This window comes from Cutaneotrichosporon oleaginosum (assembly GCF_008065305.1).
Source record: "Cutaneotrichosporon oleaginosum strain ATCC 20508 chromosome Unknown ATCC20508_contig07, whole genome shotgun sequence".
NCBI lineage: Eukaryota > Fungi > Basidiomycota > Tremellomycetes > Trichosporonales > Trichosporonaceae > Cutaneotrichosporon > Cutaneotrichosporon oleaginosum.
The window spans coordinates 172,488-198,404 of NW_027072176.1; the positions used below are offsets into that span (position 1 = coordinate 172,488).

General features: G+C 60.1%; 9 protein-coding genes across 9 annotated transcripts; 5 read left to right on the top strand and 4 right to left on the bottom strand.

The window, feature by feature from the left end:
• Positions 1–128: 128 nt before the first annotated feature.
• Positions 129–2,608, bottom strand: COLE_07286 (uncharacterized protein; the record flags this gene model as incomplete). The annotated part of the gene is made up of 3 exons (XM_018425904.1): positions 129–1,312; positions 1,886–1,937; positions 2,435–2,608. 3 exons carry the CDS (start codon positions 2,606–2,608, stop codon positions 129–131), a joined length of 1,410 nt encoding a protein of 469 aa, XP_018282260.1.
• A 1,368-nt stretch (positions 2,609–3,976) lies between these two features.
• On the top strand, positions 3,977–6,851 carry COLE_07287 (uncharacterized protein; the record flags this gene model as incomplete). The annotated part of the gene is made up of 6 exons (XM_018424738.1): positions 3,977–4,016; positions 4,053–4,111; positions 4,217–4,321; positions 4,380–4,811; positions 4,855–5,004; positions 5,052–6,851. The coding sequence occupies 6 exons, from the start codon at positions 3,977–3,979 to the stop codon at positions 6,849–6,851; spliced, it is 2,586 nt and encodes an 861-aa protein (XP_018282113.1).
• Positions 6,852–8,096: 1,245 nt separating this feature from the next.
• COLE_07288 (uncharacterized protein) lies at positions 8,097–9,507 on the top strand (the record flags this gene model as incomplete). The annotated part of the gene is made up of 3 exons (XM_018424919.1): positions 8,097–8,118; positions 8,173–8,293; positions 8,349–9,507. 3 exons carry the CDS (start codon positions 8,097–8,099, stop codon positions 9,505–9,507), a joined length of 1,302 nt encoding a protein of 433 aa, XP_018282258.1.
• A 1,105-nt stretch (positions 9,508–10,612) lies between these two features.
• On the top strand, positions 10,613–12,548 carry COLE_07289 (uncharacterized protein; the record flags this gene model as incomplete). The annotated part of the gene is made up of 4 exons (XM_018424918.1): positions 10,613–10,729; positions 10,779–11,275; positions 11,315–12,190; positions 12,221–12,548. 4 exons carry the CDS (start codon positions 10,613–10,615, stop codon positions 12,546–12,548), a joined length of 1,818 nt encoding a protein of 605 aa, XP_018282257.1.
• A 558-nt stretch (positions 12,549–13,106) lies between these two features.
• COLE_07290 (uncharacterized protein) lies at positions 13,107–14,069 on the top strand (the record flags this gene model as incomplete). The annotated part of the gene is made up of 3 exons (XM_018421973.2): positions 13,107–13,279; positions 13,315–13,499; positions 13,633–14,069. The coding sequence occupies 3 exons, from the start codon at positions 13,107–13,109 to the stop codon at positions 14,067–14,069; spliced, it is 795 nt and encodes a 264-aa protein (XP_018282256.1).
• Positions 14,070–15,688: 1,619 nt separating this feature from the next.
• COLE_07291 (uncharacterized protein) lies at positions 15,689–18,326 on the top strand (the record flags this gene model as incomplete). Its single annotated transcript, XM_018425699.2, has 5 exons — positions 15,689–15,724; positions 15,856–16,058; positions 16,170–16,380; positions 16,449–16,520; positions 16,557–18,326. The coding sequence occupies 5 exons, from the start codon at positions 15,689–15,691 to the stop codon at positions 18,324–18,326; spliced, it is 2,292 nt and encodes a 763-aa protein (XP_018282254.1).
• A 439-nt stretch (positions 18,327–18,765) lies between these two features.
• On the bottom strand, positions 18,766–20,439 carry COLE_07292 (uncharacterized protein; the record flags this gene model as incomplete). The annotated part of the gene is made up of 4 exons (XM_065626534.1): positions 18,766–19,267; positions 19,301–19,977; positions 20,018–20,370; positions 20,403–20,439. 4 exons carry the CDS (start codon positions 20,437–20,439, stop codon positions 18,766–18,768), a joined length of 1,569 nt encoding a protein of 522 aa, XP_065482151.1.
• Positions 20,440–21,371: 932 nt separating this feature from the next.
• On the bottom strand, positions 21,372–22,070 carry COLE_07293 (uncharacterized protein; the record flags this gene model as incomplete). Its single annotated transcript, XM_018421970.2, has 1 exon — positions 21,372–22,070. One exon carries the CDS (start codon positions 22,068–22,070, stop codon positions 21,372–21,374), a length of 699 nt encoding a protein of 232 aa, XP_018282252.1.
• Positions 22,071–22,509: 439 nt separating this feature from the next.
• On the bottom strand, positions 22,510–24,444 carry COLE_07294 (uncharacterized protein; the record flags this gene model as incomplete). Its single annotated transcript, XM_065626535.1, has 6 exons — positions 22,510–22,645; positions 22,715–22,862; positions 22,897–23,109; positions 23,143–23,476; positions 23,512–24,070; positions 24,338–24,444. 6 exons carry the CDS (start codon positions 24,442–24,444, stop codon positions 22,510–22,512), a joined length of 1,497 nt encoding a protein of 498 aa, XP_065482152.1.
• Positions 24,445–25,917: the final 1,473 nt, after the last annotated feature.

Below are 25,917 nucleotides of genomic sequence, written 5' to 3' on the forward strand. Positions count from 1 at the left end.
CGTCTGCGATATCACCGGGCAAAGCTCGCAACATCACACCCACATCCCTCGTAGCCAACCACTTCGACATGCATATCCATACAATCCTTCTAAGGCGACGCTTCGGTTATGGGCGCTTTTGTTGCCGCCTACTCGACGCGCTGGCGCTTGGCGTCGGGGACGCGGGTGGGGCTGGTGCCACGGCTCTCGTGGTGCTCCTCGAGGAGTCTGTCAAGGACCTCTGGTTGCCCGATCTTGAGCTTGCCCTCCTGGAAGGCCGAGTGGTAGACGCGGAGGATGATGTCGACGTCCTCCATCGACTGGGTGCGGACGTCGGCGAGCTCCTTGATCTTGGCCGTGGCGTCCTTGATCTGGTCGTCGGTCATGTCGAGGTTGAGCTGCTCGGCACGGCTCTTGACGGCGTTCCATCCCGTCAGGCGGTGACCGATGGACACGTAGCGGCTCATGCCAAAGTCGGCAGGGTTCAGGATCTCGTACGTTGCCGGGTTGGCGAGGATGGCCTTGGCGTGGATGCCGGCCTTGTGGGTGAAGGCGCAGAAGCCGGTAATGTAGTTGTTGAATGGGACCTGGATCTCGACGGCCTCAGCCACCAGGTTCTCCACCTCACGCAGCATCGACAGGTTGTACTTCGACTTGACGTAGTCGGGATCGGCCACCATCATGCGGGCGATGAGGCCACCAAGAGGCGTAATACCGTTACGCTCGCCGATGCCGAGCACTGAAGTGTCGATGTGAGTGGCGCCGGCCTCGAGGGCGGCGTACGCGTTGGCGATAGCACAGCCAGTGTCGTTGTGGAAGTGGCATTCGATGTCACAGTGAACAACACCACGCAGGGTGCGCACGAGCTCGTACACCTGGCGGGGGTCGGCGCAGCCCACAGTGTCGGCGACACCGACACGGTTGACGCCAACCTTGTCGACGGCCTGGTAGATGGACAGGAGGTCGACGAGGTCGGAGCGGAACGAGTCCTCGGACGAGAAGCGGATCTCAATGCCCTTGCTCTTAACAAACTCAATGACCTCAATGGCGGTCTTGGTGATCCAGGTCATGTCCTTGCCGTGCGAGTGCTCGCGGAGGAACGACGAGGTGCCGATGACGACGTCAACGCCGTCAACACCAGTCTCGACGGCAATGCGTGCATCGTCCATGTGGCAGCGAATGTGGGTGAGAATCTTGGAGCGCTTAAGGCCGAGCTTGCAGATCGCCTCGCAGTGGGCGCGCGACTCGGGCGACGCCGCAGGCGACGTCAGCTCGATGTAGTCGACACCAAAGTCATCGAGCGCCTTGGCGATCTTGATCTTGGTCTCAAGGTCTGGTGTTAGACAAGGAAACAAAACAGGAGTGCAAGCCATGGACGAGTCACGCAGAGGCAACTGTTGCGGTCTTTTAGCTCATGACGGCGCCGCACGAGCTGGCAAGAGGTGAATGGCCGGCCTCGCTCCCAGGTATACCGGCTCCACCGCCGCTTTAACTGCTCGAGGCAAGACGCCCTCCGCCGCGATAACGAGTCTCAATGACGCCCAGGCTGCATCTGGGCATGGAAAGCAGGGGGCCCATGGAGGCGGAAGCCAAGGAGAGGGCGTCCCGGCTTATCGTTGCTGGAGCGGGCGTGCCACTCCGCCACACGCCTCCGCCACATTTAGGCCACGCTCCGGCTCCCTCCGCAACCTGTTGTCGAGGACATCCCTCCATGGAGGAAGCGCTGGGCGGGCGAGATCTAAGCCTTGTAACGTGCACGGTCGCACGGGTCCCCAGAGTGACCAAACAGCCACAAGCCCCGCCGGCTACCTCGCCAGTGCACTTGGGCCAGTGCACTCGGGCTGCTTACTGCCCCGCGGCAAAACTGATCGGCCCGCGAGAAAAGCTGCAGTGCTCGTGTACTCACCGTACCACGCATTGATGAACTGTTCTCCTTCACGCAGAGTAGACTCGATAATCTAGTGTAAGCTTGGAGCTTGGAAAGCCGGTCAAAGTTTCAAGGTTCTGGGAATGACGACGAAGTGGAGGTGGTGGCGGAAGGTGTCGCAGTGACATCAAGGGATGCGTCGTTGGCGGCAAAAGCTTCGAGATTACTTTGCCTCCCACCCGGCGCCTGACAAGCTGGGGTGGAGTGAAGCGGAGGGATGCACGGCATGAGACAAGCATGTATAGTGATGAAGGAGAGTAGGGGCCAATGACGCCGGGATCGGAGGTGACGGCGACGTCAACGACGCCATAGACGCTGTCGGTTGCTGTCGTCTCTGTCCATGCTCCCACCCTGTGCCCCAGAGCCGACTTTTCACGCAGCCTGCCGAAGTCATAACAGCTATGACTCTCCACCCCGTCCATGCCTCTCCATCCAACATCGACCTCGCGCGACCACCAGGACTCTCGACTCCACCAGCTCGCCCGCCCCGCAACGCCACCACCAGTGCCCCGCATGCCAATGACTCACCTTCCAGTTGCTGACGTTGCTCAGGAAGTCGGAAGGACGAGCATAAAAGCCCTTCTTGGTGCCATGCTTGAGGGCCATCGAGTTGTTGTCACGGACGGCAGTGCCGAGGTCCACGGGAACCATTTCCTCGGAGGTGCCGTTGCCATTCGAAACCGGGTCTGGTGGAGGGCACATTGTGGGCTTTGACGTTGAGGGTAGATAAGATTGGGCGATGTTTAGGGGTTGTGCGAGATGCGTGTTGTGATGGCTGTGAGACAGCTTTTTTGAGAGTGAGAGGATGAGGAGAAAGAGGTTGTCGACTCGAGTTGTGGTGATGAATGGCTTGGTTGGGGCTTAGGGGGGGGGGGGGGGGGGAGGGGGGCGGAGGAAGACAGGGGCTTTGAGTGGAAAACGTTTGGGTGTATGGCTGGTTGTATGGCTGTATTCGCCTGCTGCTAACTGACTCGACCGGAATGAAACTTTCCAGTCCGCCCAGCGCGCCCAAGCCGCCCTCCACCTCCGCTCTCTCCCAGGCAGGCGCCCCGGGCATGCCGGGCAAGCTAAGAGGCCGGGAGGTTGCGAGTATTGCCCGCAGCACCACTTTTGCATCAGCACCGCAGCCCGCGTTTCCAATTTCCGTCCAACCACGTTCAGGCGACCTAATCGACTCGGAGTCACAGAGCCAAGGCTAAAAGACGGCGCCGTGTCGATTAGAAATTCGATAATCCGCCCACTCGTCACTCAAGTCATCAGCCAATCAACAGGCAGTCAGTCGAGTAGTGTTATGTAACCCTCCGATCTTTTCCACAACCCGAAGCGCCGAAGCCGAGGTTCCCGGTGTAACAGAGGGGGTGCAAATAAAAGATAGCCGGTGAATGGCTCGTGCTGCTCGCGTGGATCGCGTGGGAATGCCAAATGACGTGACCTCCATGACGTGGATGATGACGCGGCGAGTACCATGTGTTGTCAACGTGGTGTGATGTAATCAGAACTAGAGCTTTGGGATAATAAACATTAAAATGGCCAACAGTTTAATGGAGTGCAACGTCGTGAGGGTTTGGATCGTTTGGAAAGGGTGATGCCACGTGGTAGGAGCGAGGACGAGCGGTGGATCGTGGACGGATGCATACGTAGTGTCTCCAGCGCAAGGGCGCAGCAAAGGGCGTCTAGGGCAGCATTCCAACCAGCCAGCGCGATTTAGTGCCTGGCGCCTAGGCCCTTTGGCCACTGTCCCACGGCTGCGCCCCGCCCACACCCCCCCCCCCGGGCCACCCACCCTTCCCTCCCTTCCCTCCCTCCAATCCACCAAAGCCACCAACAACTTGATCGCGTTTCATTTCCATCCACCTCGTCTCCTCCTCATCCCATCCCCCTCCTCATCCCATCATCATCCTCGTCGTCGTCGCCATCATCAACGACCTCCATTCATCCTTCATCCCTCCTCCTCCCCTATCCCAAGTCCACATCCCCAGCGATTAAAACTCTTCCTCCTTTTATTGTCTCACCCCTCCCCCTTCCCTTCGTCCGTTATAATCCCCCGTCCACACCATCTGTCAACTGAACATGGACGCCGCCACCCTTCTCGCCAACTCGCTCTCTGAGAGTCAGTCCCTTTTTATTGCACCATAGCTGACCCCAGACGCTGCCACTCGCCAGAGCGCGACTGAACAGCTCGAGGCTGCTCGCCGTGACAATCTCGTGGGTCCTTGCTGCTGGCACGGGGAGAAGCTGCAGCGGCTAGGCCGCCGCCCAGCGCCATTAGATCTCACACACAACAACCCAACATTTACTGACCATTTTTAGGCAGGGTACCTCCACACTCTCGCACAGGAGATTGCCAACGAGTCGGCTCCCTCCCACATCCGCAACGCCGCCGGTATCGCATTCAAGAACGCCATCTCCGCTCGTGTAAGTGCAAACATTTGTTTACGAACCGTTAAGGGGCACCCATGAACTAACCCTTCAGGATGCTGTCAACCAACCAGCACTGTCCGAGGCGTGGATGAACTTGGGTGACGACATTCGCAATACCCTCAAGCACTCTTTGCTCACCTCGCTGGCCTCGTCAGACAAGCGTGCGGCCGGTGTTGCCGCGCAGGCCGTCGCTGCCGTCGCAGCTGTTGAACTTCCTCGTGGGAGCTGGTCCGAGCTCATCGGCCAGTTGCTCCAGTTTGTCCAGAACGAGGAGAACACAGGTCTCCGTGTTGCCACCCTCCAGACCATTGGTTACATTTGCGAGGTGGTCCACCCCGAGGTCTTGTCCGCACGCTCCAACGAGATCCTCACTGCCGTTGTCCAGGGTGCACGCAAGGAAGAGCCTAGCACCGATGTGCAGACCGCAGCAATCAACGCTCTCTACAACTCACTCGAGTTCATTCGCGACAACTTTGAGCGCGAGGTGCGTCATTACAAGATCTTTTGAGCTACTGCTGACATTCCAGGGTGAGCGCAACTACATCATGCAGGTCGTGTGTGAGGCGACGCAGAGCTCGGCTGTCCCCGTGCAGGTCGGCGCTTTCGAGTGTCTTGTTCGCATCATGAGCTTGTACTACGAGTTCATGGAGCTGTACATGGAGCGTGCTCTTTTCGGAGTGAGTCTGAACGCCGACGGTCCCCCCCTGAGTCATGCTAATATCAGCTCACCATTATGGGCATGAAGCACCCAGAGGAGCCAGTCGCCCTTCAGGCCATTGAGTTCTGGTCAACCGTCTGCGAGGAAGAGATTGAGATTGGCATCGAGTCTCAGGAGGCATTGGCGTACGGCGAAGAGCCCGCAATCGTATCCAAGCACTTTGCCAAGATGGCCCTCAACGAGATCCTGCCTGTTCTTCTCGAACTTCTCACACAGCAGGAGGAGGACGCCGACGAGGACGAGTGGACCAAGTCGATGGCCGCTGCGTCCTGTCTCGAGCTCCTTGCCCGTGACGTTGGCGATGCCATTGTGCAGCCCGTCGTCCCCTTCGTCGAGCAGGGTATACGCAGCACCGAGTGGCGCCACCGCGAGGCCGCCGTCATGACCTTTGGCTGCATTCTCGACGGACCAGAGTCGTCCACCCTTTCGACGCTTGTTGCGCAAGCCCTCGGCACGCTCATCAACATGCTCCAGTCCGACCCAGATGTTCACGTGCGTGACTCGGTCGCATGGACCCTGTCCAAGATCACTGAGCTTATGCTCGATGTTGTCGACACTGGCAGTCACCTTCAGAGCTTGGTGCAGGCCCTTGTACTCGGTGTCCAGAGCGGGACGCCTCGTATAATCAACTCGTGCTGCTCGGCACTCAACAACCTCGTTATTCAGCTCTTCCCCTCTGAGATGATGGTAGAGGACCCAGCCACTTCTCCTATGTCGCCCTTCTTCCGGCCCATCTTTACCGCGCTTATGCCCGTCACGGAGAAGCCTAACAACGATGGCAACTGCCGCACCGCCGCGTACCAGACCATGGCCACGTTTGTCGCGAACTCGGCCCTTGACACCCTCACATTGGCTGAGCAGGCCACAGTGGAGATGCTCCGCCGCCAGGAGGCTCTTATCGGTATGCAGAACCAGCTCGTTGGCATGGACGACCGCAACAACTGGAACGACATGCAGATCAACATCTGCGTTGTCATTCAGGCGTTCATCCAGAAGTCTCCTGCCCTCGTCCAGCCTTATGCGGACCAGATCATGACCAACCTCCTCACTATCCTCAGCTCGTCAGCCAAGCACGGCGCTGTCCTTGAGGACCTTTTGGCCACCATAGGCGCTCTCGCTGGTGCTCTGGAGGGCGGCTTCATCAAGTACATGGAGGCGTTCTCGAGCTTCCTTCTCGCCGCTCTTCAGGCCGTCGAGGACTACCAGGTCGTCCAGGCCGCCGTTTACTGTGTGTCGGACGTCTCTCGCGCCATCCAGGAGCAGCTCGCCAACTACGCTGAGCCCATCATGGTCCAGCTGATTGCTATCCTCCGCAGCCCTGTCATCCACAGGCAGGTCAAGCCTACCGCAATCACTGCCATTGGCGAGGTTGCTCTTGCCATTGGTCCCGCGTTCACCCCGTACCTCGAGACCACTATGGGCATTCTCAGCCAGGCCGGCGCGACTACCGCGTCTAGCACCGACCTTGCCCTCACTGAGTTTGTCTGGACTATGCGTGAGGCAATCGTCGACGCCTTCATCGGTATCATGAACGGTCTCAAGGCGGGTGACCCCGCACCGATGCTCACCTACGTTCCGGGCATCATGGCTTTCCTTCACACCTGCATGAAGGAGGATGACAGAACGGAGGAGTTCATCACGAACACGCTGGGCCTTATTGGCGACTTTGGTGACACTTACGGTGCCACGGTCCGGGACCAGATCTGCACCGAGTGGGTCCAGAACGCCATCGCGATCGGCCGCCAGCGCGGTGCAAGCAAGCAGTCGCGCACCAATGCCGCGTACGCGCAAAAGGCGAGTTTGTAATGGAGGCTGGCGATGTGTGTGCGGCGCCGACGAGGGCTGAGCCCCTCCGCGGGCTTGGAGGCGTTGCAAAGTAACGCTGTGGGCCCTCATTGCCAGCATATTGTGTGACGAAGGAGGGGGAAAACGCGCAGTGGCAGAGGCGTGCCGGAAAACTTGGCTGACCTCAGATCATCAAGGAGCTCTCCAAGTAATCGCCCTTCGCTATCAAGATACCCGGCCTCGACCATTCGACGCGGCCACACAAGCCTTGCCACCATTCCCTTCCGCAACATTGCATCACATCACGGCCGCGCCCTGTTCGTCCAAGGACGATCACCGCCGCCCCCATCAATCGCCTACTTAGCATTGCAACAGAGACGCGTAGACGACGAGAAGCGACCGAGGTCGCATGTATTGGCCGCGGGGTGGGTACCCCGCAGTGGCCATAGAGGAGATATCAGATGTCAGTCTTTGAACCGAACGGGTAGCAGTGGTTGCGGGAACGGGCTAAATGGGGTCCTCAGTGTTGGTGGGGACTGAAAGTGGGAAAGAGAGCTGTTAGCTACAACACTGGCACCACACGTCCAAACAAGGGATGCTTCAAGTTGTCCCACATGATCCACACACATGATCCACAGGACAAAAGTTGTTCCTAGTCATGTGTGTCAAGGTAGTTATACGGCGGTTTGCACCCTTTTTGCCGATTGCCAGCAACCGTATTCGAACCATGGACCCAGCTGAGTTGGGTGAGGGATGGGTGTTGATTTATACTCCAACTTGTCCACGCACATGGCGGCGATATGAAGTAGATTTTACTGCATATGTACTCTCTCCTTATGACGTTAGGAATGGAATTGTGGAGATTCCCTTCGGAAAGTGGCACGTGATCTCCACGTGCAACCTCACGCGACGATAAGGGCAGACACGCGCCTCCTGATGGGAATTTGCCAACGGACACGGCAAGGTCCGCCGCGCTCTGAGGCGTGCCACTTGTTCGGCGCTCGGCGTTGTGTATTTCGAGGGTGCTGGCCCGGGCACGCCCGCGCGCGCCGCGCGTTGTTTGGGGGGAGGTCGTTAGCGGAAGCAAATGATTTTTGGAAGATCAAGGGAGAGACTTGAGGACTTGGGGGAAGGCATGACACGACGGGATACAGCCGTCCTACAACGTACGAACACGTTTGCACGTTTATTAAACGTCTCTTGCTGCGTCCTCTTCCATCCTCCTCCTCATCCTCCATCCTCCCATCCCTTCAAAACATCACCAAAATGGCCCAGCAGAAGTACAAGGGTGAGTAGCTCTATGCGACACACTCTCTCTTTGATCTCGCACTCACACATACAGTCGCCGACATCTCCCTCGCCGCCTTCGGCAAGAAGGAGGTCGAGCTCGCCGAGCGCGAGATGCCCGGTCTCATCGCTCTCCGTGAGAAGCACGGCAAGACTAAGCCTCTCCAGGGTGCCCGGTGAGTCTATCAGCGCTTCTGCTGTTGTTCGCACGTATTGTGCTGACCTCGACAGCATCGCCGGCTGCCTCCACATGACCATCCAGACCGCCGTCCTCATCGAGACCCTTGTCATCCTCGGTGCCGAGGTCACCTGGTCGTCGTGCAACATCTTCTCCACCCAGGACCACGCCGCTGCCTACATCGCCTCGATCGGCGTCCCCGTCTTCGCCTGGAAGGGCGAGACCGAGGAGGAGTACGTCTGGTGCATCCGTCAGACCATTGAGGGCTTCGAGGGCGGCAAGCCCCTCAACATGATCCTCGACGACGGAGGTGACCTCACCAAGCTCGTCCACGACGAGTTCCCCCAGCACCTCAAGGACATCAAGGGTGTCTCGGAGGAGACCACCACCGGTGTCCACCACCTGTACAAGATGCACGCCGAGGGCAAGCTCAAGATCCCCGCCATCAACGTCAACGACTCGGTCACCAAGTCCAAGTTTGACAACTACTACGGCTGCCGCGAGTCGCTCGTCGACGGCATCAAGCGTGCCACCGACGTCATGCTTGCCGGCAAGACCGCTGTTGTCGCCGGCTTCGGTGACGTCGGCAAGGGCTGCGCCGAGTCGCTCCGCTCGTACGGCTGCCGCGTCCTCGTCACCGAGATTGACCCCATCAACGCCCTCCAGGCGTCGATGAGCGGCTACGAGGTCACCACCATGGAGGACGCCGCTCCCCGCTCCAACATCTTCGTCACCACCACCGGTAACCGTGACATTATCACTGGCGAGCACTTCTCCAACATGCCCGAGGACGCCATTGTCTGCAACATCGGCCACTTTGACATTGAGATTGACGTTGCTTGGCTCAAGGCCAACGCCAAGGAGCACGTCAACATTAAGCCCCAGGTTGACCGGTACACCATGGCCAACGGCCGCCACGTCATCCTCCTCGCCGAGGGCCGTCTTGTCAACCTCGGCTGCGCTACCGGCCACCCCTCGTTCGTCATGTCGTGCTCATTCGCCAACCAGGTCCTCGCCCAGATCGCCCTCTGGACCGACACCGCCTCGTACCCCCTTGGCGTGCACATGCTCCCCAAGCACCTCGACGAGGAGGTTGCGCGCGCCCACCTCGGCCAGCTCAACGTCAAGCTCACCAAGCTTTCCGAGACCCAGGCCGACTACCTCGGCCTCCCGGTCGACGGCCCCTACAAGCCCGACCACTACCGCTACTAAGCGACGGCGCTCGTTGGCCCTCAACGGGCTGTTCGCCATGATCGTGTAATTCCAATACCCCATCAATCCAACCGCTCCAAAGCGGCAGTGACCTACCCGACATCGAATATCCCCTCATTTGTATCATCTGGCTTTCAACACTGCCATCATCGCATCTTAAACTGAAGAAGAAACACTGTGCTTTGGTCCTACTTTGTAGCTGCCTTGCCCCGGATGGGCAGTATGCAAGATTGGTGGACGCTGGGGGGTGGGCGTGGGACTGTGGCATATTTGAGGTGGCTCATACCAGCTGGTGACACACGGCACCATGTGCATGTGGCATCGCAGCGAGCACTGCGCTCCATGCGCATGCGCAATGCGCAATCATCTTGTGGATCGTGCACCAGCAGTGCAGGTCTTAGGAGAGTGTCTCAGCTTGCGCCTTCGCACCAGGGGGTGACTGTGATGCCCTGTTTGTACAGTGCGCCGCAGCCATCAGGCCAACATGCCACAGGAGTGGCAGTAAGCAAAGATCGTATGAGAGGAGAGTCGCATGCATTGAGAATTCGCCCTTGGCTGGTGCGCACTGCCACTCGCATAGTACTTGCGGCGCAGTGGCAGGTCGCGGCAGACACGTGTGTGAGCCGTTTCAGGCCGTTTTCGATATTTTCATACCTTTACCGATCAACCGATCTGCCGTACCCCGTTGCGTTCGCCCAGCCGTCATGCCGCAGCGTCAACTCGCACGCTCTTGTCACCTCCAAGCGAGCGCGGTATGTTTCTTCCCGCTGGCCTGACCCACTGCGCCTGCGAAAGCACTCTGCGCTCTGCGCTATGCTGTATCCAGGCCAGAGCTGCCAGGTACGGCCGCATAGGAACAGGAGGGGATCTGCAATAGCCGCTCAGAACAGTCGACAGGGTGATGACTAGTTGGTCACATCAAGCTGTCCGAGAATTCTGGCGTCTCTCGCACACTCACTCACTCACTCACTCACCCACTCACTCGTAGCTAAAGTCTTGCCACGGCGTCGAGCCGTGCGCAATGACACGTCCTCCTCCTATCACAGGCCCGTTCCGCGACGCCGCACCCGACGCTTCGCCCAACGCTGGGCGCTTCTCACCCGTCATGGACCTGCCGCCGCGGCCGCGCGTCACGGCGCGAGCGGGGCGGCGGCTCCTCCTCTTCGTGCTCTGCACTCTCGTCTGCACGCTGTACTTGTGGCACTGGCACACGAAACCAGAGGTGTGATCGCCCTTACTTCCTACTTCCTACTTGGCGGAGCTGACCGCAGCCCGCGCCCGCGCCCGCATCCGCGCCCCGGCCCTCCGACCTCTCGTCGCATTCGCCCTTCGCCGGCTCGGCGTCGTACTCGCCCTTCTACGGCGGGGGGAGCACGCGGGCGATCGACCTCGCGTCCGACCCGCTCCCGCAGACCGCAACGCTCGCGGAGCGGCTGGACGCGTGGGAGGCCGCGCCCGCCTCGCTCGACGACTTCGCGCGCTGGAATGGCGAGCAGTGCGCCGCCAACATCCACAACCAGCAGAGCTGGCATATGACGGGGACGTACGGCCCCGCGTGGGCGCAGCACGACGTGACGACGGTGCTGCGGATGCGGTTTGAGCTGATTTCACACATGCGCAGCGTGCAAGACAGCGAGGAGATGCGCGCCGCGCACAACCTCACGGGACGCGGGATCGTCATGCTCGCGGGCGACGGCGCCAGCCTCATGCGCGCATATTGGAGCGTCAGCATGCTGCGGATGTATCGCTGCAACCTCCCCATCTACGTGTATGTATGGTGCCTGCGGCTGCGGATGGCTGACGCCAGGTATCACTACGAGGAAGAGCGGCCGGCAGTGGACGACCCGGTGCGGCTCAGGCTCGAGGCGCACAATGTCGTGCTTGTCGCCGTTGAGGGGGCGCAGAAGGCTGTGGGGCACAAGTCGTACCACCTCAAAGCGCATGCTATGATCCTCAGCCCGTTCCGCCACGTCCTGTATCTCGACTCGGACTCGATCCCCGTCCGCGACCCCGGATACATGTTTGAGGCGCCCAACTATGTGCGCCTCGGCGTATACATGACGCCCGACTACTGGAAGACGCCGGCGGCGAATCCGCTGTGGGCGGTGGCCGGCGTCAAGTGCCGCAACGAGTGGGAGAACGAAGCGGGGCAGCTGTGGGTCGACAAAGCGCGACACATGGACGCCCTGCTGCTCGCGCGCTACATGCTCGAGCGCCACGCCCAGTTCTTCAAATACTCTGACGGGGACAAAGACATCCTCCTGCGCTGGGCGCTCCTCATGCTCCGCAAGCGCTGGGGCGTGCCGGGCCGCTACGTCGCCGCCGGCGCCTACCCCGCGGACACGGCGACCGGGTTCTGCGCCCACTCGATGATCCAGCACGACGCGTGGGGCCGCCCCCTCACCGTCCACTGGAACCTGTTGAAGGAGCACTACGCGCCGTCCGTCGGCCTGGGCTCCACGTGGGGCCGCTCGAAGCGCCTGCCGCTCTTCGATACGTGGCCCGCGACGCCGGCCACCGCGCGCCTGCACGAGCCCGCGAAGCGGCCGGACGACGCGGACCGGCGCGGCCTCGGCGACATCGACTGCGACATGCTCGCCGACGCCGACGAGGCGGGGTACGCGCGCGCGCCCGCGCAAGAGATGGTCATGCGGCGCGCGGCGCGCGAGCAGGGCGTCAACATGTGCGTTTGACCATGCAGGGCTGACCCCAGGTTCTTTCATGGCGGCCTCGCGTCCCCGTTCTGTGTTGGTCTCGATTATGCCGACATCCGCCCGCAGTGGCGCAAAGACGAGGAAGAGGCCGCGCAGCGCGCCGAGGACGCACAGAGCGCGGCGGCGCACGCAAAGTGGAATGCAGCGGCCGCGGCCGCCGAGCGCGCAGGCACACCCGTCCCCCCGCCGCTTGAGATGCCGCACACGGTGAAGCCGGACTGGTCGGAGCCGTTCGAGGTCGTGCAATGGGCCGACGACGAGCACCTCGCGCACTTTGAGCAGACGCTGTACACCCGCTTCCTGTTTGATGTGCGGTATAGTCCGTAGATGAGGAAAAGCGGCAGAGGAACGGCTAGATCTAGACTTAGACATGTATGTATGCACTTCGGTCGCTAGACTTGGGCACGCCTTATCTCCGTGTCCGTGGGATCCGTGGATCGCTGCGGCGCCATTGTGGATCGACAGATCGACAGATCGGCGAGCGCACTTCGTCTTATGCATCATCCATCACCACGACTCCGCCATCGGACGGAGGTGAGGGCGAGTGAGAGGGCGTGAGAACGGCGATGGCGACGAAACGCGCGCCGCAAGATTCACAATGCCCATCGCGGCCGGGATCTGTCGTCATGATCACCACCACTGGCGTGCTCATGACGCGTTACTCTAATCGGCGACCGCTCATCTCGGCCCCTTCATCACTCAGTGATATCTATCTGAAACATGCATGTGGTGTTCTCGCGACCCCACTCCGCACTCCGCACCCCGCACCGCACCACGCACTCCTCGACGGCCCTGTCCTCCGGCGCCCGGCCAGCGGCACGCGACAAATATCTCTCCAACTTGGCAGAGTCTCATCTTGGCACCTCTCAACCGCCGGCCTAACCCATGTCGTACGGCGCGACCGGCCCCCCCGCCTCGCTGGCCTCCGCCTCCCCTACACCACCCGACACGCGCGAGATCGCCCCCCTCCTCCCGTCAGACAAGGACCGATGGACGCGGCACCGCCTCGGCGGGCGCGCGATGGTTGTGAGCAACCTCATCTTGACGCTCGCTACGAGGTGCGTTGCGCGTGACCCGGCGTAGCTGACACCAGCATGCTCGACGTCGTGTGCTATGCGAAATACAGCACGTTCAGCTCGAACCAGACCGGCAACACGGTCATGCTCGCCACCGCGAGTCTCCACCTCCGCACAAGCCCGCGCAAGTGTATCCTCGCGACGACGAGTCTGGTCGCGTGGCTCACTGGCGCATTCTTGTTCGGGCAGGCGCGCAGAAGTCGTGAGTTGGCTCCGAGCGGCGAGCAGACGTCGGTGGCACAGCTCGGGCGCCCTCGGCGCACTCGGCGCCCTCGCCAGCTCGCTTCTCGTTTCACCAGCCGGCACGCGCTCTCCTTGCCCGGCACTGACGACAGGCCGGAACTCGCGCGGGTGGCTGTTCGTCACTTCCGGTGCGCAGATGGCCGTACTTCTCCTCTACGTCTGGCTTATCTCGCCCTACGCACCCTCCGTCTTCGACCTCGACGGACGATACGAGTGGGTGTCCATGGCGACGTGCGCGTTCCAGAGTGGCATCCAGTTCGTCATGGCCACCGGCGTCGGAGTGCGCGAAATCAACGCCGCAACCGTCACGGCGTCCTATGCGAGCTTGGTGGCTGATCCGCTTCTCTTCTCCACTACCCCGCAACAAGGCCGCGATCGCCGTGTCGTTTACCTCGTAACCTTCTGGCTGGGGTGTATCCTGGGCCTCTTCTTTGAACAGCATCTCGGGGCTTGGGCGGCTGCGCTCATCGTCGCCGGCGTCAAGCTCCTCAGCTTCGCCATCATCTATCACGCGGAAGAGGCCGAGTAACTGTATCCCTAGACATGTAATGCACACAACTAACAACACCCGCCTTTGGTCTTGTTCTCGGCGAGGTTCACACCGGCGGGCTTGCGACGCTCAAACTCGCCCCGCTCCACTCGCTCCAGAATTTGCCGTGCCGTCTGCTCAAATGCGTCGATGACTCCCCACCCTTCCTTTGCCGAGGTCTCGACGTACAGCAAGTTATGCTGCTTCGCAAAGAGGGCTCCTTCGAGTGTCGAGACGGCGCGCGGGACAAGTTTTCGTCCAGGAGCGGCAGAATCGTTCTTAGCAGGCGGAGAGATGTTGCCAGAAGGTGTGGCGGTGGACTTCGACCCAGATTCGGCTGAAGAATCGGTGGCATCCTGCTCAGGCGCTGGTGTCCCTGCCTCCGGAGCTGGCTCGGGCATCACGTACACCGCTTCGCCGAACTGTATTTGTGGCAGCACTGTTGGCTCCGTCGCGCACAAATCAGTCTTGTTTGCCACGACTGACGTCAGCTGCAATAACGATGCGTCTCATACGGATGATAGACACATTCTCGTCTGCATGCGTGCGCAGGTCGCTCAGCCATGAAGTGGCGTGCTCGAACGCTGTCGTCAGCTCTCTGATTTCGGAAAGCCTTGCGCGACAGCCCGACGTACTTTCTCGCCGCGTCACATCGTACACCAGCAATGCGCCCGCTGCGCCACGGAAGTAGCTCCGTGTGATACTGCGAAAGGATTCTGTACCCGCGGTATCCCAGCCTGGTGTCAGCTTGTCCCACAGAAGCGGTCAATACAATGGGCAGCCACCTCTGCTCAACCCCGGCCACTGGTGCCAGCACTCGACGGCCTGTCCTATCCCACCCAGCGACCGCCACCATCACACTCACACTGCACCTTGACCCGCTTGGCCTGGCCGCCGACAGTCGTGGAGACTAGCCTTGACCCAAACTCGACACCAAGCGTGGGTTCGCTGGCTGCGAACCGGTCGTCCGTGAGTCGAATCAACAGACAGGACTTGCCGACTGCTGCATCGCCCACAATCACAAACTTTAGAATGCTGTGGTTAGCGGCGAGCCAGAGAATGGCGGACAAGGGAAGGCGGGAAAGGCCGATGCCAGGCGGCGCACGACGATGGGAGAGATACCGATCGCCAGTTCCCACCGCTCGATAGCTGCCGCTACAACTCACTAGTCCCTGCTGTCAGTCTGATAGCAGCTAAAGCAGCTCACCATGTCATGTCATCCATCCTGGCGGAGAGCATGTGTGCCGGTTGAGCGACGGGAGAAGGCGCAAGGTGAGAGCGAAGTGATGCGATGCGGGATGAGTAAGGATGTGGAGCAGTCTTTGGCGAGGCACAAGAGAAAGAGCGACGATAACAGTAAGAGAGATGTCGATATGTCGACGATGTGCGCGATGAGCCCGAGGAGTCGGAGGAGAAGAATGACGAGCAACGGTTGGAACAGTCGGTGGAGACTGGAGATGGCGCTAACCGCAGCCCCACCCATTCCCGAGTGGCAACATGAGCGGCGCGGAGGAATGGTCAATGTCCGTGTCACGTGTCAGGAATTCATTCAGACGCTCTCTCTCGACAAGCTGAACTTTTGGCGTGCACCACAATCAACAACAACCACCACTAACAACATGGGCAAGCACGGAAAACGCGGCGGTGGCAGAGGAGTAAGTTTTTAGGGAGCTTGCGCCGGATGGATGAGGCTGGATTGCTCCTTCTGCAGGTGTATGCTCCTGAGCTTGCTGGGCAGTCCGGTTCAATTCACAATGTTTAGAGCTAAAGCACGCTGACGCTCTAGGGACGTCGTGGTGGACCAGCTCCGCGCGGGCGTCCGAACGGTGCGGGCGAGTGGAAGACCATGAACACCACGGACCTTAAGAACCTCACGTTTGAGGAGTACTACAAGACGCAGGGCATCGTGCCGGAGGCCGAGTGGGAGGACTTCCTCAGTTCGCTCAAGACCGAGCTCCCGACAACGTTCCGCGTCACTGGGAGCCGCGCGTGAGTGTTCAAATAACGAGCCGTGGTGGGCTTGGAGTCCGATATGGAGCCAGCCGGTCGGATTTGCCCGCTCATCCGCTACTCGTTCCTTTCCGCACATGCTCATGGTAGACACGCCGACACCATCAATAACCTCATCAAGGACGTCTATGTCCCTACTATGCACGAGGTCGAGCTTGACGGCATCACGTACGACCCCCCCAAGCCGATCGTGTGGTACCCCGGCGGGCTGGCATGGGAGATTGCCGCGCCGAAGCGCGTTGTGCGCAAGAACGAGGCATTCAAGAAGTTCCAGAAGTTCCTGGTTGGCGAGACGGATGTGGTGAGTAACGAACGAGTATTGGAACTGGCGCGAGGATGTCACCGTGCACGCACGCTCGCTAACTCCAGGGGAACCTCAGCCGCCAAGAGGCCGTGAGCATGATTCCGCCCCTGCTGATGGACGTTGAACCTCACCACCGCGTGAGTCACGGATGTGAGGCGCTGAGTTGACCCCAGTGTCTCGACATGTGCGCTGCGCCGGGATCCAAGACTGCGCAGATCATCGAGGCGCTCAACCCGTACCACACTGAATCGACTGGCCTCCTCATCGCCAACGATGCCGATTACAAGCGCACACACATGCTCGTGCACCAGACGGGGCGCATGCCTTCAAAGGGCTTACTCGTGACCAACTGCGACGCGAGCATGTTCCCCAACATCTCGCTCGGCAACAACGAGACGCTCAAGTTTGATCGCATTCTCGCCGATGTGCCGTGCAGCGGCGACGGCACGATGCGCAAGAACATGGAGATCTGGAACAAGTGGATGCCCAGCGACGGTAACAGTCTGCATATCATCCAGCTGCGTATCCTGCACCGCGCCATGAACATGCTCAAGCCTGGAGGCCGCCTCGTCTACTCGACCTGCTCTTTCAACCCATCCGAGAACGAGGCGGTCGTCGCGGCAGCGCTCAACGCACACCCCGGCGAGTTCTCGATCGTTGACGTTTCGGACAAGCTCCCTGGTCTCAAGCGCCGGCCGGGAATTTCGTCGTGGAAGGTGGGCACCAACGGGCCCGAGGGGACGGTCTATCACGAGACATACGAGGCCTACAAGGCGGACCGGGATGCGTCGTTGACCGAGGAGGACAAGCGGCAGAAGAAGGAGCTCGCGTCGACTTTGTGGGCTCCGGAGAACGCTGGAGAGCTCGGCTTGGAACGCGCCCTCCGTCTTCTCCCGCACGACCAGAACACGGGCGGATTCTTCGTGTGCGTCCTCGAGAAGGCCGGCACACCCGTCACGTCGTCTGCCCCCAAGGTAGACATCGACGCCTTGCCTGAGATGGACGACGTTGAGGCAACCGACGAGAAGGGGTCGCTAAGCCTTAAGCGCGCGCTCAGCCCCTCTGCTGAGGGCGCCGACGGGACTGAGCCTCAGGCCAAGAAGCCAAAGGCTCCGGGTCAGGCGCCGAAGAAGAAGGAGCGCCCGGACCTCGCTTTCCGCGAGGATCCGTTCTCTTTTGTTGACCCGGCGCACGAGGAGGTCGGCATCATCATCGACTGGTTCGGGCTGTCTGAGTCGTTCCCCCGCAACAACCTTCTTGTGCGGAACGCGGACGGTTCCCCGCATCGGACGCTGTACATTGCCTCGGACCTCGTCAAGGCTATCGTGGAGAACAACGATTACACGCGGTTGCGCATGATCTCGGCCGGCATCAAGTCATTCATCCGCCAGGACTCGCAAGCGCGGGTCGACATCCCGTGCAAGTGGCGCGTGAGCGGCGATGGCATCGACGAGGTGCTCAAGTATGTGCCCGACGAGCGTGTCGTGCCGGCGACAGTCGCAGAGCTATTCACGTTCCTTGAGAACATGTACCCGCCGATCGACAGTTTTGCGCCGCCGTTTAAGACGCACCTCGAAGAGGCACAGCTCGGTAACATGCTCGTGCGCTTCGCCGCGGGCGAGGACGAGGCGAGCGGCGGCAGGCTCGCCCTCCCCCTTGACATGCCTGTGTGGAAGGCTAAGCAGAGCATGTCGCTGCTGATCGACAAGCGCGAGAAGAGCGTGCTCTCCAACCGCGTGTTTGGGCGTGACATCTGCAACCCAGTGCCTTTTGTCAAGCGCTCCAACGCCGGCACTGAGGCGAGCTCGACAGCCGCGAGCGGGACTGCCACGCCCGCCACTGGCGACGAGGAGGCCACCCTCAACACCCCTGGCATCGAGTCCAAGCTCCGGACTGAGATTACAGGCGCAGAGGAGGGCCAGGATGAGGTCAAGGAGGCTTAGACGTGGCAGGGAATCTCGTGTATGCATATGAGTTTCGGCAGAGTCGATGACGTTGAATGCGGCGGTCAGTCAGCGCGGTCAGAATCTGGAGGTTACCGAGTGATCTTGCTGAGACCAGCCCCGCTCAACATCTCGCAGACTTGTTCCAGCATTGAACGGCCCACGCCATAGCTCGCTCCGCCGAAGCGCTGACTCCACCCGAACTGCTCCCCATAACATACTTGGAATGCGTCCCAATCAGTGGGCGCAAAGAGGCCTGCGGATTGTATGGCAGGCTGTACAATCTCTCGGACTCTACAGCCGTCATTGCCCTGAGCATGCCGGTGCTGTTAACGGCCAGCCGATGAATCTTCAGATCGCCTGCATACTCCGTCCCCTTATATTTAAACACTGTACAATGCCACTCGCACCCTTTCCCTCCCGTATTTCGCATGAATTTCTACACCATACTCTTTGGGGCCGTCTTGTCCAGGGCGGCGACATCCTCGACCATGTCGATTTCACCCTTCTCCTTTTCGAGAGCGGCAGCCCTCGCCTCGGCACGAGCAGCCACACGGGCCTGCATGCCCTCATCGGCGCGCTGGCGAGCCTCACGGCGCGGGAAGTCGAACAGCAGCGTCGTCGACTCGAGGGACATGCCACGCGAGTCGATGAGATAGAAGTAGAAATAGACCATGTATCCTGCGTTGATTGCGATGTAGACGATGTAGAAGCGCCATGCGATGGCCTTGAACGCGATAGGGTTGACAAACTGATTGAAGCCGTTGGCGAATGTCTGCACGGCAGTGAAGACCGCAAGGCCCTTGGTGCGGAGATGGAAAGGCATGATTTCCGTGCAGTAGTGGAAGGGGAGCGCCATCCACGCTATGTCGTAGAAGGCAAAGTACGCAAAAATTATCGGAACCGTGGGGATGCCGAATTCTTTCTTGCCCGAGGCGAAAGTGGCGGACAAGCCTGTGACGATGGCGATGGACGAGATCATGCCGACCCCAGAGGTAAAGAATGAAACGCGGCGCGAGATGCGGTCGGCTTGCGTTGCCGCCAGCTGGCACGCAAGAAGGTTGAAAAGGGCAAGGCCGCCGTTGAGCGAAGTCGTCTGCTTGGGGTCCGTGATGCCGACACTCGCGAGGATCGGCGTGAGGTAGTATCCGAGCAAGCCGGATCCCGTCCAGTTAGTGCCACAAGCCATAAGAATAGACATGGCAATGCGCCTGCGGTTGCCTTTGGTGCGGATAAGGTCCAGCCACGACGACTTGTGCTCCTCGCCCTCAGACTCGAGGGCCGCGCAGATCTCTCCGTATTCAAGCTGGACGAGCTCGTCATCGACCTTGCCATTGGCATGGTACTTGGCCAGCATGTTGAGTGCCTCTTCATTGCGTCCCTTGTTGATGAGGAAGCGGGGCGACTCAGGACCCGTGGCAGTTATAATGATGACAAGGGTGGGCGCGAAGAGCTGGAACATGCACGGCATGCGCCAGCTCCAGTCGTTCGGGATGTAGAGGCCGGCAAGGCACAGCCACGACGAGAGCGCCGAGCCGAGGAAGAACCACCCATAGTAGCTGGCTGCGATGACGGAGCGAATGCGCGGGTGAGCAATCTCGTTGAGCAATGCAGGCGCTGCCACTTTCGTAATGGCCCCACCGGCGCCAATCTGGTGCGTCAGTTCTGGGGAGGGGGGGGTCAACACTCACCAAAACGCGGCCACCGCAGAAAATTCCCGTGTTTGTCGCCAATGCATTGACGAACGTGCCAACAATAATGAGACCAGAGCCAATCCAGACAGTAGGCTTGCGGCCATATTTCATTGACACCCAGCTGCCGAAAAATGAGGCAAAAAGGCCGGGGAAGTAGAGCGAGGACGCGATGAGGCCGAGCGTCGTTCCCGTCGGCGTGTTGAAATAGACATTGAAAATCGGAAGAGCTTGGAGAGAAGCAAGGAGCGCCTGGTCGAAGCCAAGGTAAAAGACACAAAGACAGCAGCCGGCGCAGTGGAGCAAGTTCTGGCGCAGTGACTTGTCTTTCCACCAGTTTCGGTGTGTATTGTCTGGTTTCAGCGGAGCCATGCGCCCAACTCACTGGGAACGGAGAGGAGGTGGTTCGTGGCCGTTGTCATGGCGGAGCTGGGTGATGCAGGTCTCGTGCTTGCTGCTTAAGATGTCGCGCCAAGCGCACGATCTCCTCTGTCAGTACTTGAGACTGCGCCAAGAAGGCCGTACTCGCTCGTCAGATGACCCCGACACCCGGTGTAGCCGCGATTAAGTGGGCTCGGGCAGCTGCGATGGACCTCGGCGGTGCCTCATTGTCTCGGACAACTGCGAGGATGAAGAGATGAATGGGAGTGTTGCAATCATGCCTCGAGCATGGGAAGAGGCTAGTACACGAACGGCAAATTGCAGCCCACAGCAGGACCTTCCTTGCGCGTCAGCCCGGCCGAGACTTGTTATGGTTTAGCAATGAGCATGTGACCTTGCAGTGGCTGGCGTGCCGAGACGCGGCAGGCCGGGCTGATGGATGAGTTGGAGCATGTGAGCGCGATGAGCGGGAGGGTAAGTGGGCATCAGAGCAAAGAGGTCGGCGTTCAGATTGGAGCATATATCACGTGATCGGTGAGGCACGGTATCTCATGCCGGTTTTGGCCGTCAATGGGCATCCACTGGTGGGCTACACCGCACACAACCGCCGAGAATGGGGAGGAGGACGAGAGAGATAGCGGCACGGCACAGACATCCATGGACGGCTGAAGCAAGTCGCAATTGACGGAGGCTTCATGAGCGCCAAGAGGCGCGCCACCTGTGTCATTGTTCAATTATCGGCTCATCTTAGACTCGCGAGACGCGGGGTTGTCTTCGTGCCTCAGGAGTGTAGTGCCAATCTGACTCGTCAAATACAAGTAAGTGGGCTGCATCGCGTCCGGCGGTGGACAGGCCCCACGCCCACCTTACCACTTGGCCCACGCACGTAAGGTTGACAAGATACATACAGTGACTGTGGTTTACTGCCAGCAATCTTTCGGGTCACTGTCTAGCTACAACGGCCGGGAGGAATCTATGCCTGCGTGGAGCTCTGCGGGGCGGCCTGCGACCCGGTTGACTTGATCTGGATGTTGGAGGCTGTGATCTTAATCTCTGTGGGGCCCGTGGCGTCGGGACTGCCCCAGAGCGCGAAGGCTCTAGCCTGCTCGGGCGTGAGGTTCTCGTGCGGAACGTGCGAGTCGTCCATGAAAGGCCGCGTCGAGTCGTCGGCGATGTTTTCGCGCACATGCTCGAGCTTGGTTTGGTGCGGGAGGGTGGTCTGGCGCGGGGGCGCGACCTCGACCTTGTCGGCGATGATCGTAATGTTGTCCTGGGGACCGGTCGCGTCTGGGTTACCCCAAAGCGCGAAGGCTCTAGCCTGCTCGGGCGTGAGGTTCTCGTGCTGGACATGTGTGTCGTCCATGAAGGGGCGCGTCGAGTCGTCAGCGATGTTCGCCCGAACGTGCTCGAGCTTGGTCTGGTGGGGGAGGGTGGTCTGGCGCGCGGGCGCGATCTCGACCTTGTCGGCAATGATCGTGATATCCTTGGGACCCGTGGCGTCGGGGTTGCCCCAGAGCGCATAGGCTCTGGCCTGCTCCGGCGTGAGGTTCTCGTGCTGGATGTGTGTGTCGTCCATAAACGGCCGGATCGAGTCGTCGGTCGCGTTGGCGCGCATGCGCTCGAGCTTGGCCTGGTATGGGTCGACGGACTGGTTGGACTGGGGAGCAGACATGGTGATTGATGAGTGGGAAGTGCGGGGATGTCAGAAGTCAGTGAGTGAGTATATCAGTGTCTGAGAGCGACGCCACGATATGGCTGGGCGCCGCTGGGCGCCGCCCGCGCATTCTATTCGGCACCCCGGCGGTGTAGGTGACTTCTTTGTTCCATTGTCCTCGTTCCGCTCACCATTGTCCCTCCACGTTCCGCTCCCACGCCCTCCGTCGGGTTATTGGCCGACGCCGACACGTGTCGGATCCCGTTCCTCGCCGCCCCACCGTCCGGGTCCTACTCCACCCGCAACGCCGATGCACTGCATGAAGCACTCTCTGCACACGGTGCGTCTGTCCGGTGCGATGGGTGCCTCGCTTGGCGGTTGGCGAAGAACGCTGCTGGAGTGAGGGCATCTGTGGAGAAGTCGTGGAACGGGGTTGGAATTTGCCGAATCGCCGATATCAGCCGGCTTCCGCCTTTCCCTTCCGCTCGCCTCCGATCGACTGGAGAGATGAAATGTTGTTGTGGGCACTACCTCGTCTAGCTTGGTGAGTAGCTGGTGAGACGCACGGACCAAGACCATGAGCCACATGCGATCTGGTGGGAATGTCAAAGTCATCGATGTACTAGGAATGCTCTACTCTATACGATGCTGGCGCGACTCACCCCTTGTATGGCGAGTCCATGGCGAGGTACTGCCACTTGGGCGCGTCCGCGTATGTCTGCACGATGTGCTGCTTGGCCTCTGCCTGCCAGTCGCGCGCAAGGAAAGAGCGCACGCGTCCCATAAACGCGTCCCATGTCATGTGTGGCGCTTTCTGTAAGCACGGTTGCGGGATGCAACTCACGGATGTAGCGCGGGATGGGGTTGTCGACAGCGCGCTGCATGGCCGCTCGCAGGCCCTCCTCGTCCCCCGCCTTGACATGGTACACGTACGGCTCCTCCAACATGCGCATGCCCATCTGCTGCGTCTGCCAGGCGCTGCGGTCGTCGGGTCTGTGCTTGTTCCACCACCCAACCGGTTGAATGAATGGCACGCCCATGCACAGTGCGTAATATGCTGGGGTCAGCGCGCGGACAAGATCGAACTCACGTGATGGAGATACAATTGGGCGCCCAATGCCGAGCAGCAGCTTGCTACGCGCCAGGACCTCGGTCCACGCCTTCTGGTCCATGCGGCCGAGCGACTCAATATCGGGGTCCTCAATGTGAGTGCCTTTCTCGCCAACAGTCGTGACAAGCTCAAACTTGACTTCCTTCCCGTTCTCAGAGATGGGCTGGACTCCGTCGCGAGCCTTGCCTATGATGTTGTAGAAGCCGTTGATTTTCTGCTCAAAGTAGTTTAACGTTTTGGCGAGGATTAGGCCACGATGCTCGCGGTGATCGAAAGTGGGAAACTGATTACAGCGGTGCTCGATAGAATATCCCTGCGAGGTCAGCTCGCTTCCACCGTCTCACTTACCAGGTATGTGTGGTTTGGCTTCTTGCCATACCACAGGTCGTAGTCTTCGGGCGAAAGAATCCAGTGACCACCAAGCGGATGGTCCGTCTCAACGAAGAACCAGAAGTGGAAGCTCTTCCAGTATGGGATGCCTTGCGGGTAGTCATCGGCCTGCATGCAGCGCTTGGGGCCCGTCTGCCAGTCATGCCAAGGTTTGGTCGCAAAGTCTTCCTTGTCCATTTCACGGTAGTTCGTGTCGTTGCGCTCCTGGCAGACGAGGAACTCTTTGCGCTCCCACAGGACGTGCGTAACGAGCTCGGGTAGCGCCTGATAGTTGAGTAGCGTGTCCATGTGTCCCCAGGAGAACAGCACTGTGTGGTTGAGCTCACGGAACGCGCTTAGCATCGAGCGCGCCCATACCTGCTCGCCGCCGTTCCATCCGAGCTCCGAGTGCCCAAAGTGAAAGCTGGCGAGCAGAATGATCTTGCGCTCGCTGTCCGTACAGGTGCCCGCGGTGAGACATGTTGCGAGGCGCTCAAGCGCGACATAGTTGTCCAGGCGTGGCAACTTGTGGCCATCCCTGCCTGTCAGTGTGGACCACCATGCACCCACTCCTCGAGGTAGCGCTCTTTCATATCGCGCATGAGCTGGCGCGCCCGCGCCGCACGGTCGAGATCGTCCACTGAAGGGCCCGACCAGCTCGGCTTGAAGGCTGCGCTGGCGACTCGCGCGCGAGTGTCGGGGTCGTATGTGGCATGACCCAGCAATGCAATCAGTCCAAGGCAGACGAGGACTAGAGGCCAACGTCCATTGCTACATGTCAATGTGTTTCCCGCGACGGACATACCAATATCTGAATCGCACGCGGCGCCAGGCTGGGATGCGTGTACGCACACCTTCGTGCTCGGCATCGGCGCCCAGTAGCGGCCCCGTGTCCTCGCTGTGCGGTGTCATGTCAGAGAAGAATCGTGTTGAGTGGCAAGTGGTTAGCACAAACGACGTCCTCGTCACAACTGCATCTTTCCGCTGGGCAACCAGGTCAAGCGGTTGCTGGGGCGAGGTGCTTCTAGCGTGTGATCAGAAAGAGGGGCAGAAGGAGTGCGAAGGCGTCACATTGGGGGCGGTCGCGCCGAGGGCACGCTGGTGCGATGCTGTAACCTTGTTCGGACGTGCCTCACTCCGGCCTCATTAGTGGTCGATACATGAGTATATGCAACATGTACCTCGGTACCGCGAGTCCGGCGCTCGCCACGCTCCCGTCTCGGCGGGCTTCTGGCCCATGGCCCGAGGTCAGTGCAGAAGGCGTGAGTAGGCGGGCATGAGGCGATGGGCGGGGCATGAGGCGCAGAGTCGCGGTTGGGCGCTGACGGAGTATTACGAGATAGTTTCAGTTTTGGGTGGGAAGTCGAAGCTAATTCTTAAAACATCACTCTTCCCGCAGACATTCTGTAATCACGCATCCCACCCCCCTCCCCACTCTAAACTCAACTATAACAGATTTGACCCGACTCGTTATAGCGAGCTTTGCTGACGGGTCACCCCCCATACGCAAAATCCGGCCTACTACGCTAGCGAGCGGAAACATATGCTGACCTGTTTTGGACTGTCGAGAACACAAGCGCCCAGGCGCAACTGCCTCCAACGCCTCGGGCCGTGAAACCGCCATCTTCACTGAAGTGTTTCGAGGTCTGTCATCAATCATTCTCCTATCACACTCGGATCCTCACCATATGAGACACCTGCTGGTGTGGACTGGGCAGTCTGCATGCATCCGCGACAGACCACATCGGATGATGCAACTCCTGTGCATGGTTGTCGGGCAGTCGCCGCGTATTTACAACAGCCAGAATAGGACCGAGCGTCAGCGGCAGCCTCGTTCCAGCTTGCGATACACTGCGCCGTTGAAGTTGTTACACGCCTGCCTTTTGCCTGGGCCCGTTTCCCATGGCTTCCGAAAGCCTCCACTGATCTTGACCCCCACATCATGTTCCAAGCGGTCGCTTGCACCGAGCGCCCCGACGCCCGCATGCCCGGCCCCCGGACAACAGCGATGACATACTACGACTCCAGCTGCCCGGTACTGGCGCCCTTTGGGAGAAGTCTTAACCCCACAATGCCTCAGCGTCTCGCCCGCACTCTCATTCTCACTGACTTCACCTCACTCATGAGCCTAACGGGACTACATCTCGAGGTCTTCAACTTCACGGGCGGCATGCCCAGGCCGCCCGACCTGGCGCCGAGCATCGTCTTCGCGATCCTTGTGAGGCCCGAGTTGGAACCTGACAAAGTGGCATGCTGAACGCAGTATGGTCTCACTCTCCCAGTTCTCATCTGGCGCATCAGTGTCCGAGCGTCACGTACATGGCTGTACGTGCGCCCCACAACCTTCCTGCTCCTCCGCCTCGGCATGTACATCCTCCGCGCGAT